The sequence below is a fragment of the Poeciliopsis prolifica genome, unplaced genomic scaffold (genome assembly GCF_027474105.1).
Source record: "Poeciliopsis prolifica strain line A6 unplaced genomic scaffold, Auburn_PproV2 SCAFFOLD001, whole genome shotgun sequence".
Lineage (NCBI taxonomy): Eukaryota > Metazoa > Chordata > Actinopteri > Cyprinodontiformes > Poeciliidae > Poeciliopsis > Poeciliopsis prolifica.
The window spans coordinates 8,900,014-8,914,285 of record NW_026562376.1 but is presented as its reverse complement, the minus strand read 5'-3'; the positions used below and the strand labels follow the sequence as shown (position 1 = coordinate 8,914,285).

At 37.1% G+C, this 14,272-nt stretch overlaps 2 protein-coding genes across 3 annotated transcripts; one reads left to right on the top strand and one right to left on the bottom strand.

Moving 5' to 3' along the window:
- The first annotated feature begins 2,479 nt into the window (after positions 1–2,479).
- Positions 2,480–9,323, top strand: LOC129364450 (retinol dehydrogenase 11-like). 2 transcript variants are annotated; one of them, XM_055037097.1, is made up of 7 exons: positions 2,480–2,630; positions 4,770–4,910; positions 4,993–5,184; positions 5,287–5,448; positions 5,558–5,674; positions 6,238–6,442; positions 8,164–9,323. In XM_055037097.1, the coding sequence occupies exons 2-7, from the start codon at positions 4,799–4,801 to the stop codon at positions 8,267–8,269; spliced, it is 894 nt and encodes a 297-aa protein (XP_054893072.1). In that variant the 5' UTR covers positions 2,480–2,630; positions 4,770–4,798; the 3' UTR covers positions 8,270–9,323. The 2 variants fall into 2 exon arrangements, with proteins under 2 accessions (XP_054893072.1, XP_054893064.1); XM_055037089.1 differs by having other exon boundaries at positions 2,480–2,680.
- A 91-nt stretch (positions 9,324–9,414) lies between these two features.
- Positions 9,415–13,555, bottom strand: ankrd34c (ankyrin repeat domain 34C). The gene is made up of 2 exons (XM_055037078.1): positions 13,352–13,555; positions 9,415–11,461 (listed from the first exon to the last, which is right to left on the bottom strand). The coding sequence occupies exon 2, from the start codon at positions 11,408–11,410 to the stop codon at positions 9,821–9,823; it is 1,590 nt and encodes a 529-aa protein (XP_054893053.1). The 5' UTR covers positions 11,411–11,461; positions 13,352–13,555; the 3' UTR covers positions 9,415–9,820.
- Positions 13,556–14,272: the final 717 nt, after the last annotated feature.

Below are 14,272 nucleotides of genomic sequence, written 5' to 3'. Positions count from 1 at the left end.
GTTACTTTCCATTTCTTCACATCCTTCACCTGGCAATATATATTTAGATCTTAGCAAGCACTCTCCATCCAGTTTGACTGAGACTGAGGTTGCAAAGAGGAATGGACAAAAATGTCCTTCTTTAGATGGTAGAAGCAAATTATTTGCAGCAGTTGTTTCTACAAATGATTGACTTAGATGGGGGAATACAAATGCATGTTGGCTGTCTTCAGATATTTGTTTATGATCCTCTCCACTCCCAGAAAATTGTGTATTATTTCTGTGCACTACTTTGTGTTGATCTACCACCTAAGTTTCTAATAAGTCTCATTGTATAAAAAAGACACACAATAAGACAAAGCTGCAACACAGCTTATATCTTCCTAGTCCTTTCGGTCGCATTTCTTTGTCTTTAATGTGTACATTTCTCTGTCTTGCTGCACTCATTTTTATTTTATAGTATTTGTTAGTCAGTTTACTTTCTTCCACAGCCTTGACCTCTTAGATGTATAAAAACCTTTTTATGAACGCTATAACTGTTTAATCCATAACCCTTTTTCAGTTTATTTCTCTGTCTTTTTTTCAGCAAACTGTTTGTTAAATAAATAGAAATTAAGTCAGGAACACCGTGAAATTTATCTTGATCATAAATTGTCAGTAGAATTCAAGCCGGAAAGTCACATTCTAAAAAGTATCAGCAGAGGGCCCTCTAATTTTAGCAGGGGAAGCTTGCCATAATGGGAGAGTCTGTGAAGTGAGCAGAGCAGTCATATGACAGGTTTGGTTGAGTGCCAGTAGTCGGGTCACCTCTGATGCACTCTGGGAGAATAGGTGTTATAGTGATTTGAAAAATACAATTAAAATTCAGAGATTGAAATCTGCCTATGTCTGACTCGAGATATCAAAAGTTATTGTTTTCTACTAAAACTGGAAGTGCACAGATAGGGCCTGCATCTTTTATGAGAGACTATAATGACAAAATAGGGAGACAGGGGTCAGCGACAATTGCATAATCCTTTATGTTTGACAATAGTCCTTGAAGACTCAGTCAGTTAACATGTCTGCGCACACTCCTTTAGATTTTCTCAGATGTCAAAGTATCAACCCCAAGGTCAGGTCACTATGCTTAACTCTCGTCCAGACTCATACCAGAAAACTCCACAGAGCTCTGAAGTTCAGAGGAGGACATGACTTTTTGATAGGACACGGTGGGGGTTTTTCTCACATCAGTATGCACGGTGCAAATGTTTCATTTAAAGTCAGCTGAGGCTTTCATCAGTCTTCGGGTTGAATTTAAGAGTGTTGGAGAATGCTATTATTACTGTTCTTACTGGTAGGTTTCAGCTATTGTCTCCTAAAACAATTGCAGGAACTAACCCTTTTTACTAGTAGGAATTAAGAACATTCTTTGATGCTATGGAACTTAATTGGCATCAAAACAAATTCAACATACTAGACTGCTGAGAATAAAATATCTAAAAATATATATTCTAATTGTCTGAAGGTTGGATATGATGCAGATGCTCCATCTGCTGGGGTTCACAGAGAAGCAGTGCTAATCTGTTGGTGAGCCTGCACTGACCTCTGCTGGCTCAAATTCACAAGATTCATTATAATGTGCGCTGCTTTTGGCGGTACCTTGCAAAATGCAATGAAATTATGTTGTAAATTGCTGCAAGGGATGTAATCTTTTCAATTGATATTTCACTCTATTTTTATTTACTTAAATTTCACTAAACGTTTACAAACAATGCTTCATAATGTGATGACTGATACTTTGACAGTGATCTATTGCTACTATTTATTTATTTATTTATTTATTTATTTAGTTAGTTAGTTAGTTAGTTAGTTAGTTAGTTAGTTAGTTAGTTAGTTAGTTAGTTAGTTAGTTAGTTAGTTTCAGGGATATTTTATTGCTACTACTCATAGGAAATATGGTTTGACTATGAGATCCTCAGCCATTAAAGTTTTTTTTAAACATGTTTTAATTTTTTTGTTCATTTTTTTATGAGGTTATTTTCTTAGTGGGGAAATGTTGATTGCAACATTGCAAGTTAGTGATTTCTTTGTGAAACAGGCTGTTGGAAGAATAACAGAATGGTAAAAAGTAATACATAAACTGAAGTTATTGCATATAACCAAGCAAGAGCAAATCATATAAAAATGCAATGTTCATAATTGAATGGCATAAGTGAATCAGACATCTGCTTCTCTATTGCATGCATCTTAACCCTCAGTTATATTTCAATAACGAATAAATATTTTTTTTTATTTCACGCAGTTTGTCCACAAAATTAGACAGCTCTTGTGATATTGTAAACAAACAAACAAATAAAAACCGGTATTATTAATATTATTATACATCAGACATGGGTCAGGCACAATACAACGGATCACCAAAATGATTCGTTGTTTTTCAGTGCCATTGACATGGAGAGGCCCAATGAGCTAGCTCTTTATTGCGGCAGTGGGCGGTACTTCCTCTGCGTATTACGTATCTGTGCGTAGCAGACGAGCTTTTTTGTAACAAGTTGTTTAACCTGCTCTTCTGGTGCTGGTTTGCTGGACAGACTTGAACAGAGCCCGCTATTCCTTTTTCATCCATTGGAGAACATCGATAGCAAAGCAATGGAGGCAATCACCGCGACAAGGTCATTTTTGCTCGAGTACCCTAAAACTTTTGCTTTGGTCACCCTTACAGGTAACGTGCTGGCGTCCCGAGTCTTTATTTATATATTGTTTTCAATAAACCACTTACTTATAAATAATATTCAGTCGTGTATCGCATCCGTGTTTTAGCAACTTGGCTATGCCCCAAAAATACATTTATTGAAATACACGAACTTCCGAAGCTTGCAGAGTAAAGGGAGAACGGTATTCGATTGTTTTTCTTTATATATTTATTATGTCATGATAATTATCTGATGGATGGAAACATGGCACACAAGGTTAACAAAAAATGCTAACTACACTTCGAGGACGTCTTTTAACAGCTGGTACGTTCCTTGACAGTCAGCCGGCGCGCGAGTCGGCCAGTGACACGAGCGGTAATTATGGAGTTTTTGTGAACGAAAACAAACACTTTGCCTTAAATGAGATACCTAGTACAGCAGTATGCTCACTATATGATTAAGTCGTTGACTACAAATGTGCGAGTCTTAAACATATATTTCCAGAGATCGCGTGTTTTACACATGTTGCAGTTAGATATCGACTCAAATGACTTTAAAACAAAAATAGATAATCTTTTTATACTTATACCAACAATACGGTTGGAGTTTGTTTTTTCTGCATTCAGCGTCGTATTTCAACAATGTAAATTCTAACTTTAGTCTCCTCCCACACTGTACACTACTCTGTGTACCGGCTAGAAAATGGTGCGTGCTTGGTCAGACCTGTCAGGGAGGTTGTTCATACTTTGTTTCGTACGGTTTTGTAATTGGCTTATCACCGGAGCAAGAATACTGAGGCATTTTACATAAATAATTTCTGTAATCACTAATGTTGGGCAATACAGTAGGCTAGTTGCTCACTAATTAAACAGGTCAAATGTCAGATCAAATGTCATTGTTTATAATTGTGTACATGATTTTTTTTTCACGTGTCGTTTCACCAGGGTGGAATGTCCCACTGAGCAAAATAGGGGTCTACACGACTGTCTTCAATAACAAAATGTATGCAGGAGGAAAATTCTAAATATTTTAAAAAATCCTGGACACACAAAAAATATAATAATACTAACTCACTCTTTAAAACAGCAGTTCAGACAGCTTGCTCTTGGTTAGTTTTCCTTGAAAATGCAAGCTGACTTATTTTTCTTAGTCAAAGAAATTGCCCCAAGTTATTTGAATTTAACCAAGAGCTCAAAATTCAAAACAATACATTTTCATATTATGAAAAGATGGGACAAGACTTTGATGAAATACAGGTTTGTTATGGTCCATATACATTGCAAGAAAGATAAACATTTTTTTTCTTCACTCTCTGAAATTAAATCAGTCTAAGTTACTCTTGTTTTAGGTTAGTTATGATTACCTAAAATATTTTTTATTTGCTAAGTGCCACCTAGGTTTAAATTCAGAACTTTAAATCAGAAATAATTTGGGATATAATTTAGGGTTACTCTCTCAAACAATGAATTTGTTTTCATCCAAACAAATTCATTGTTTGGATGAAACAATAAATTTCTGGGGATGCTTCTATTATTATTACTTATTTTTATCTTTTCTTTAAGAAGCCAGTTGCTTGTTAATATTGCTGCAACCCTTGTATTTCTCAGTTACTCTTTTCTTTTCAGGCTTTAAAATTTTCACTTTTTTCCTCCAAATGTAGTAATAGTCATTGTGATCAGAGTGTTTAGTATTTTGCATCAAATCAGTGAACTTTTTTCATAACTAAGATCTTTGCCCCAGTGTGCATAACCTGGCTTTGCTTTTGGGGAAATGGCTTGTCCATTTTTGAGTGGCCTTTCAGCCCATGACAGCACAAGCCTCAATGTGCTGCAGACGATGACATTTACCAGTTTCACTTAGTTTCTTATCTTGTGTTTTCTTTAGTTTTGTGGTCGACATACACATTTTGCATCATGCTTTTCAAAGATAAACATGACGCCTTCAGGCGTCTGGATATTATATTAGAAGCTTACCATTATATGGCATCATTGTCTGTTTTTTTTTTTTTAATGGCTTAGTAATCTTAATTATGTACAGATCTAATTTTGAAGGAAGTACTAAGGGATGGAATAGTTTTTAGATTTATTTTTGGTAACTATCTGGACATTTTTTCTACAGGAGTGAGTTTGTTTGGATTTAAAAAATGGATGGCCGGGGGTGTGTGTCGCAGCAAAGCCCGCTTAGATGGAAAGACTGTCCTGATCACCGGGGCCAACACTGGAATCGGCAAAGAGACTGCCGTTGACCTGGCCGGAAGAGGTTAACATTTTACTTTGATGTTAAATGTTGTGAGAAATACACAGTTCTGTTTAATATTATGGCTTGTGCTTTTGTGTAACAGGTGCGAGGGTAATCCTGGCCTGCAGAGACATGGACAGAGCTAACAACGCTGCAGAGGAAGTGAAAAAGAAGAGCGGAAATAACAATGTTGTTGTCAAAAAGTTGGATTTGGCTTCCCTGCAGTCAGTGCGTCTGTTTGCAAAAGACATTTCAGCAAGTGAAAAGCGTCTGGATGTTCTCATCAATAATGCAGGTGGCTAATGACTCAAATCTGACTTGATCAGGGTTGTTTCATCTTCAACAGCTGGTAGACGTTTCTGTGGTTAAGTAAATAAATCATTGCTCTTATCTTTAGGGATTATGGCCTGCCCACAATGGAAAACTGAAGATGGGTTTGATATGCAGTTTGGTGTGAATCATCTTGGCCATTTCCTTCTAACAAACTGCCTCTTGGATCTCCTAAAGCAGTCGGCACCAAGCCGCATTGTCAATGTTTCCAGTTTAGCACATGAAAGAGGTGAAGTTCTTTTCTCCTGTTTGCCATGCTGTGAAATCTTTCACTGGTTCTTTTATGTTTTACATCTTTGAAGTTCTTCAAATGAGAATGTCCTGTCTTTATTTCACAGGTCAAATCAACTTTGATGATATAAATCAGGAGAAAAACTATAATCCTTGGAGAAGCTACTCTCAAAGTAAACTTGCCAATGTCCTCTTTACAAGGGAGCTGAGTAAAAGGTTACAAGGTACTAAGCTCTTTTTCTGCTGGCTTTAACAATAATGTATTTTCAGATTTTTATTCCAGCATACAGATAACAACATATATTGCAAAGATGGTTTAAAAGTTATGAAATAAATTCCTTTTTGCTGTAATATTGTAAATTAAAATGTTATTTTCTCTATTAAGTAGCAAAAAATGCAACATTATTATTATTATCATCATTCATTTAGCTTCTCTTTGATGCAATTGGCCAATTGCATCAGAGCAGCCACTGTACTGTCATTTTAGACATATTTTGAATATCAAGAGAAATTGGCCTTTGTGTATATCCTATAATAATTGTACACAAAGGAAGACATGTAATACTAACTTAAAAAAAAAATAACACAAATATGTCATTACCATTTATTTTATTGGACCTATTTGAGATTTCTTATATCACCAAAATCTTTTGTTCCCCTTCTAAATAATAGTAATGAGTGAGGTATAAAATATGTAATTTAAGATTGATTTTAAGTTTTTTTTTTTTTTTTCCAAGCTTCTTTATGAGGGTAAATACATTGAGGGCATCATGGTGTCTTTATTTAGGTACTGGAGTAACAACGTACAGCCTCCACCCTGGAGTTATTCGCACTGAGCTTGGCCGACACTTCTTGCCCACCATACCCCTGTGGAAGAAAGTGTTGTACAAACCATTCAGCTTCTTCATTAAGAATCCCACAGAGGGCGCACAAACCACTATCTACTGTGCAGTGGAGAAAAGCCTGGAAAATGAGAGTGGATTGTACTACAGGTCAGTCACTCATCATCTTTAATTCAACTGTCTGTATCAATATTGCAGCATCTAATTTAATGAAGCTTTATCAAATGTGAAGTAAACACAGCATCAGAATCAAACTGATTTTGCTGACCGACTGATCTTATTTTATGCTACTAGTGGTGCTTTTTGTGTCATCTTAAAGTAAGTACGATCTAGATCATTAGGACCTAACATTAAAATTTGATCTGGATATGTGTTGCACATTTTCTAGTAACTGTTTGTCTATGTATCAAATGTTATTTTCTTCGATCAAAACTATAATAAACTAGTTCATTTTGCTGAAAAAAAAATCTAAAATGAGAATAAAATGACTAAATCTATGATTTTTATAAATGATTGCTACAACTTTGCGTCTGCACGTTATTTCACAATATTTAAATATTTTATGTTCAGTAGCATATTTATTAAAGATTCAATAAAACCTAAAATAAATTCACTATAAATAAAAAAAAGTACTAGCTTTAGAATTTGATTTATGTTTTTTTTCAGTCTGTCTAATGTCCTGATCAGTAGTGCTTTTAATCAAGCACAGCAAACGGCAACAGTAACCTTCATTGAGAATTAGGAGCCTTGTCATGATGAATTTCACTCAGCATTCATTTTGCTTTGCACTCTGTTTTGCTCTCTGTTAACTCCCAAGGGATATTTGCGCCTTTTCAGGTTGCTGCTTTATGATCACCATCAAATGTGTTGACATTGTATGTCATCCAAGTGGTGCTTTCTAGGCCAGGTACAATGGGTGCAGCAGAGCTTTCTTAGCACAAAATAACTGCTTGCTGAGTTGATGAGAGCAAAGCTGTGGGCTGGAAAACCAAAGCAATTATCTGCAACGCATTTAAAGAAAGTGTAAAGGTGAAGCACATTACAGAGGTGGTTGATAAGTACCTATAAGAAAAGCTCTTTCACAATATGCAGATATTGTAGAAGTAGGTGCATCAACATCAATGTAAAGAAAAAAAGACTAAGTAAAGAAGATCCATTTTTAAAAGCGATTTCTCAATTTCTTACCTTTCTAAGGTGTGTGGAAAAAAACTATTTCATGCCACAATTTTATTACTAAAAAATATTAACCATTTTTCATTCCTCTCCACCTATATTGACCACTTTGTGTTTGTCTATCACATAAGTCCCAGTAACTGCACTGATACTTGTTGTAGCCGTGAGGTAAAGATACTTCAGGGATGCCATAAAATGTAATAGCATATAATATAATAACCACTATTTATACTATAAAATAGGCATTTGCTTTTATTAGTTAAACCTAACACTCTTGCACTTCATTAATGGCTGTTTAGTAATTAAGTATTTGTCTCCATCTTGCTCTTTGCAAATTTAAAAGGGCCCAACTTCTCATTAACTTGTTTTGATCCCCACTGTCTATAAATCTAATAAACTCAATGATCTTCCTAATGGACTAAACACAAGGAAAATATTGACTGGATGTTGGATTGTGAGGAAAGAAAGAACTGTCTTACAGACAATGATATATTTACTTATTAAATTTACAAACTCTCTTTACCAAGAGGTGGATGAATAACCATCATTATCTTGAACAAATATTACTTTATTACTTTGTAAATTACTGCTTGGTTGCCAGTTATTTTCATTTACTGCAGAATGATTAACTTACTCATGCGTACTTGTGTGAATTAAGTCATGTGTATAACATCCAATTCCTTCCCTGATTACTGCAGCGACTGTGCCCGTAAAGCTACCGCCCCTCAGGGGCGTGATGATGAAGTTGCCAAGAAGCTGTGGGATCTGAGCGCCTCCATGGTGGGTCTGACACAGTCAGAGTGACGCACATAATGGTGGCGATGGCTGAGGTTGTCTTTGCGGCACCGAACTCATCGCAAAGCCACTCCAACAATGAAACGGCAGTCATTCTGGGGAGCAACAATGTGACTTTTAACAAATAAGTTGGCTAGCAAAACACAGGAGTTCATGTTTGATAGACATTTATTTAGAATGTACAACAAACTACTTGCAAAAATACTATCTATTAAGCTATGTTGTATTTTCTCTGTTTAAAAAGTAGCACTGCTTCACAGATAAGTTACATGGAAGCTGAATGATCCTTAAATTGTCATTAAATGACATTTCACCAGTGTCTGTGGACTGGGAATTTATATATTATCTGCTTTTACATGAAAAAAACATTTAAGACGTGAGGTTTCGTTAGACTTTCTTTTTTCAACACTTTTTTTATGAGCATTCAAATATCTTAACCTATTGTCTTGCCTATAAGGCATAATGTTGATTAATACCATGTTCACTCATTCTTTGTCCTTGTTTCTTACTTTATGTCAAATGAATAACATTGCTAAAGGGTAGTTCAATATTTTTGAAGTGAGAGTCTGCTGAGCAGTAAATATCTTTATAATGTCAAAATTCATCCTAAGTCAACTAAGCCATGATCCATAATGTCACAAACAACACAAACGTTAGCCACAAGTGTTTCACACGGGAAGATAATTTGTGGCACACAACCTCCAGCTTTGATTTATTATTATTATATTCTTTGTAAATTAACTTTAGCATGTTTGTAAATAACTGTCCAGTGCAAACTTAATGGCAGCTTACAAGTTGATGATATATATTACTAGCTTAAAATTGCTATGACATTTTATCGATTTTAGTTCTTTTCTCTTAAGATTACCATTTAACTTCACCCTCAGAAATCTAATCTGGATTTGTACTTAATAAAGACAAAGAGAATTATCATCTTCAGGTGAGAAAATAATTACTATCCCTTTAACAGAATATCACTTCAAAAATTCAATAGGACTATCCTTATAAATGCATGAACATAAATGAATTGCCTTCATAAAATAAATATATCTGTTCATTTGTCTTTTTGTTTCCTTTGCTTGAAGGCACTTTTTACACAATTGCTACAAACAGTCAGGTTTCATCCCATTCAAAGCTACATCTATCTCAGAGAAGTGTGTCACTCCTGTATCTTTTTCCAGAGAAATTATTATTTCCATATGCACAAAGTTTACCCAAGTGGCCTGCTGGCTACAAAATGAACCCTGCTATGTTTCTTACAAATTATATGATCATGGTAAAGAGCATTTGGCAAAAAGGGTACCATGTATTCACATTTACATTCAAAAGTAATACATACACAGGGAATGTTGTAAAGATAATCCTTATTCTGGGTGTAACCCTGGAAAGAAATCTATCTATTGCTTAGATTCAATATATATTCATGTAGATTTATTTGTTTTAAATTCTACATTATTCAACATCTAGTTAGCATTGTGTACACACAGCTGAACCTAAGGATGTACTTCTGTGCTTTTGTTTCTACTACCACAGTATTTGCTGCATTACCATCTTACCTAACTAATGTGGAGGCTCCTCAAAATCATAAAGCTGTTTCATCTGTTCCACTTGCATAGAGTGCCTTCTTATAAGTTTCTTCTTTGACTTAAGACCTGTTTTTAGTGTGTTTGGTGCTACTGGAGCTATAGATTTAATACCTGCTAGAAGGGGTGAAGAGGGCTTGTTACTGGCCCCAATATCAGGAATGGGTGGATTTGGGTTAACATTGAGAGGGGGCAATTGACCGGGCCTAGTGTGGGAGATGTAGTCCAATAATAGTGTGCCAGAGCCTCTCCTCTCCAGGAGGCCAGGTGGACGCCTTCGCGCCGTGCTTGGAGAGGAGGTGCTCGCATTGCTATCAAGAGATTCTCTAGAACTTGTGAGCATGGCAAGAGGAGAAGTGTTTAGTTTCCTTCGCTCCACTGGGACTTTAGGAGAGTCTAACATGGCAGAGTCTGAGTACAGCTGCGAGTCTGAGTCATAGTGATCATTTCCCAGACGTCTCCTGTGCAACGTGTCTCTGAGGCTGACTTGTCCACTGCTGGAGCTGCTGCCGTTCTCCTGCTCTGTGGGCACGGTACTGCGGCGAGCCAGCGGCTGGTGCTGTCCGAGAGATCTTTCGTATGACGGCTTAGATGTTGGCGGCACTGATAATGAGGTTGTCATTTTGCATGGTTGGTCTCCCACCAGTGGGAAAAGGCTATCCTTCCCATCCACGCTGTTCTGTCGGGACAAAGTGGATCTCTTATTCAGAGATAGTCCATTCACCCCGGCAACAACATCTTCATCAGAGCTGGCTTTCTTACTCTCCTCATGGGCAGCAGCTGCAGCAAGGACAGAGGGTGCAATCAGGCCCCAGGGTTCTGATTGCAGCCGCTTCAACTGAGGCAAACGCGCTCGCTTCGGGTTTGCGGGCCGGCGACTTGGAGATGTGGGTCCATTTGTGAGCTTTGATGCTGTGACAGAAGTTTTTAGCTTTGTCTGGAAGCTGAAGACTGTGTTTTGTTGCTCTTGCTCAGACGTGGAAGATGCAGTGATGTTAACGTCAGAGGGAGAGGCGCAGTATTCTGGAGATGACCTCTCAATCAACTCTGGAGATGGCGGCACATTTAGATACTGCTTGGTAGTTTTAGTGCCGGATGGTGACTTGTCTGTAGTGATGATGATTACTTCCTTTCCTTTAGCTTTGCATGTATCCAAAAGCAACTTTAATGTCTTCTTGTCGTCCGCATTGATGGCATAGACCAGAGCTGAGGCCCCACTCCTGTCCTCCAGACTGGGATCAGCACCGTTGCTTAGCAGATGGTCCACCACCTCGTGCCCAGCCTTATGAATGCAGGCATGCATTAGGGCTGTCCTGCCCACCTTGTCCTGTATGTTTGGGTCTGCTTGGTTGTCCAGCAGATATTTGACAAGCTTTGACTTTGTCACACATTGCTGGTCAGAGTGTGTCGACATGCAGGCCACCATGAGAGGCGTCTCTCCACGTTCATTGCTTTCATTGATGTATGCGCCTCCTTCCAACAGGAGCCGAGTGAGTCTTAAACGTTTGAGCCACACTGCCTTCAGGAGAGAGTTTCCATCTGTGCGCAGCTCCAAAATGTCTGCCATATCCCCAACTTGTTGCAGGTCCTCTTTGTGTTGAATTTACAGCTCACAGACCTTTGAAGAAAGTGTGGAATTAGTTCAGCATTCAACATTTTTGCAAAATTTTGAAGAGAGGATTCACAGGGCTATCTGTGAAAATATCTGTGTAAAAATCTGAGTTAACCCTTAATCGGTAGTGATTCTCAGAAGAATGGTACGCAGATTCATTAAAAAAATAAGGAAGTAGCTCTTTAATCAAAACTCAATCTGAAGCTGCCAAAAAAAAATTCTACTTACCTAATTACCTCCTGAGAGTCACACTGCTCTTTATACCAACTCTGTTCTTTATTAAACTGACATGCAAAATAAGCAAAAGAAAACATGTTGGGAGTTACTGACTTTTTAATGTCCTGGCTGCTTCCCCAAGACTTTGCCACCCTGGGCAATTAGCCATATCACTTGTATTAAAAATTGTCTTAAACTAAAATAAGACGGAAAGACAGATCTTCTATTAAAATAGTCCATCCAAAAAACATTGTCTTTTCACTGACTTATCTTGCTCATATATAAATATCTTATGTATGAATTTAGTATGCTTTTTTTTGTGAATTTGCGTACATTATAGCCAAAGCAAACTACCTCACATTCTCAAAGACTGGGAATGTTCGTGTCATGCAGATTGTGGGGAAGAAATCTCATCTTCTAAAAGTTGATGGTAATTTTGGAGCAGGAGAAAAAGTAAACGACGGTACACAATAACAATCACGGGAAATATCTATGATTCAAGTCATGGGATGTTCTGAGATTTTTCACATGCAGAGGCATAACTGTATTTGTTAACACAATTCAAATGAATCCATTAAAGTGATACACAATTCCTCTGATATTCACAATCAACAGCATCATGTTTTAAAAGTAAATCTTGATTTCTGTTGTCGCATTTTCTTCTTTATGTTTCTAGGAATGCCTGTTCAAGAAAATGACTGTACTTCTGTGTGACTTTAAATAGCTCACAAGTAAAAAAAAAAATATCTCTTTGTCTTTAAAAATAAATTTATTTTGTTGTATTTGTCATGAGGGAGAGGACAATTGTAATCTGAGACAGATATAGGTGATAACATCTGCTTTCTATGTGTTTAATACAACCATCTTTGTGCAGAAACAAAGCAAAACAATACCAAAAAAATTATGGAAATTGAATTCAACTTCTCTCAGTTTATTTAATACTTAACTTACATTTTCACAACCAGTAGGTGGCAGTCCGATATAACATAAACATTATAAATATAAGTTAATAATATCAAATCTGTTGTAGTAGACGCATTCTTTAGGGTAAATAACAAATCAGAAAGCCTCTTTTATAACATGTAGCTTTTCCATAACTGAGGAGGAGAACAAGGTGACACAACCTGCTAGAGTTCCAAACACAACTGATCTGTAATCAGGTTGTGTAATTTTGTTTAAAAACATTCAAAACTGATAGTTTATCAGTAAAGCAGATTGTCCTGTATTATCATAACCTGTATGGGGAAAAAAAAAAAAAAACAGAAGGAGAAGCAGATGATTAAATTAACCTTATTTCTAGTGAGTCATATGTGTATAAGACGTATACACGTTTCATATCTAAATTTAAAAACAGCATCACAAACATCTGTTGGCATTAAATAACGGAACAGGCAGAGTCGTCGTGATGAACTTGGCAAGAGAGACGCGCTTTGTTATAACCTGAAACAGCTGATTGGATAATCCTCTGTAAAATAATGCAAAGAGGCTATATTTAAATTATATTGCAAAGAACAAGCCGTGTGCATGGGGAATAGATTTTTTATTTCTTTTTCATGGAATGTGAGTCTTGTTTACCAGTCACCCCGCCTCGACGCAAGACAAGGACATAAAGTTCACAAACCTTCAATCGCGATAATTTCTGCTATTGAACAATCTCGGGGACCAACTTCATGCGCTTACCTGCTCGGAGAAGAGCCTCTCCATATTCAGAGTGTTCGGTGCCATCTGAGAGGGTTTGTGCATGGAGGGGCAAATAACTGATTCAAAACACAAAGTTTGTTGCGGTATCCTTTATTTTCCCGGCCGCGGCAGCTCCCATCGATGCGTCCTAGTTTAGGTTACAGTGCGCCGTCCCTCGCTGTCACCACGAGCGCATGATGACGAGCTGTGTGGCTTTTTGTTACGGAGGCGCGCTACATCAGTCCAATGGGGTGTATTCCTTTCACTGCGCACTCAGGGATCACAACCTGGAGATGCGGAGGGTTATAAATAACTTAGTTTCTTGCTTGTTGAATGAAAACGTGTTGTCGCTTGACGTCAGAGGCGCCCGAAATAAACTGCGTCTGATGAAAAACCTCTGTCCTGATCTTTACATCTGAAAGGACGCAAACAAAAACGAGCGCCACCTCCTATTGACATTGCGATTGCTCTGCGTGTATTTCTTTATGATTATAGAGGGAACACCGACGAATGGAAGTAGCAGAAAAGCGTTGTGGACAGCTTATGATAAAAAAAAAAACAAGTGAGCCTTTTCTGGACATCAAAATTATGAATTTATCTGAACTGTAGTTGATTTGCGCTTCAAAATTAACACGTTGCCCCTTCTCCACCACATAAGGACGGAATAACACTGTTTCCTACTAAAGGAAAGATAATCTGCCTGTCTTTGTGAGCCTTCCTATAAGTTCTTTTAGGGTAAAAAAAAAACAACAACAACAAAAAACTGTCCATTTATATTATCAGTAAATAAATTAATTTTGTTAAAACCGATATGCTTAACTCAAACTTTTTGTTTGGCAAAAAATAAAGCTCCCCTCATTGTGATACCCCGAAATAAATTCCAGTGCAATTCCTTTTCTTCAAATTTATTTTGCATTTTGC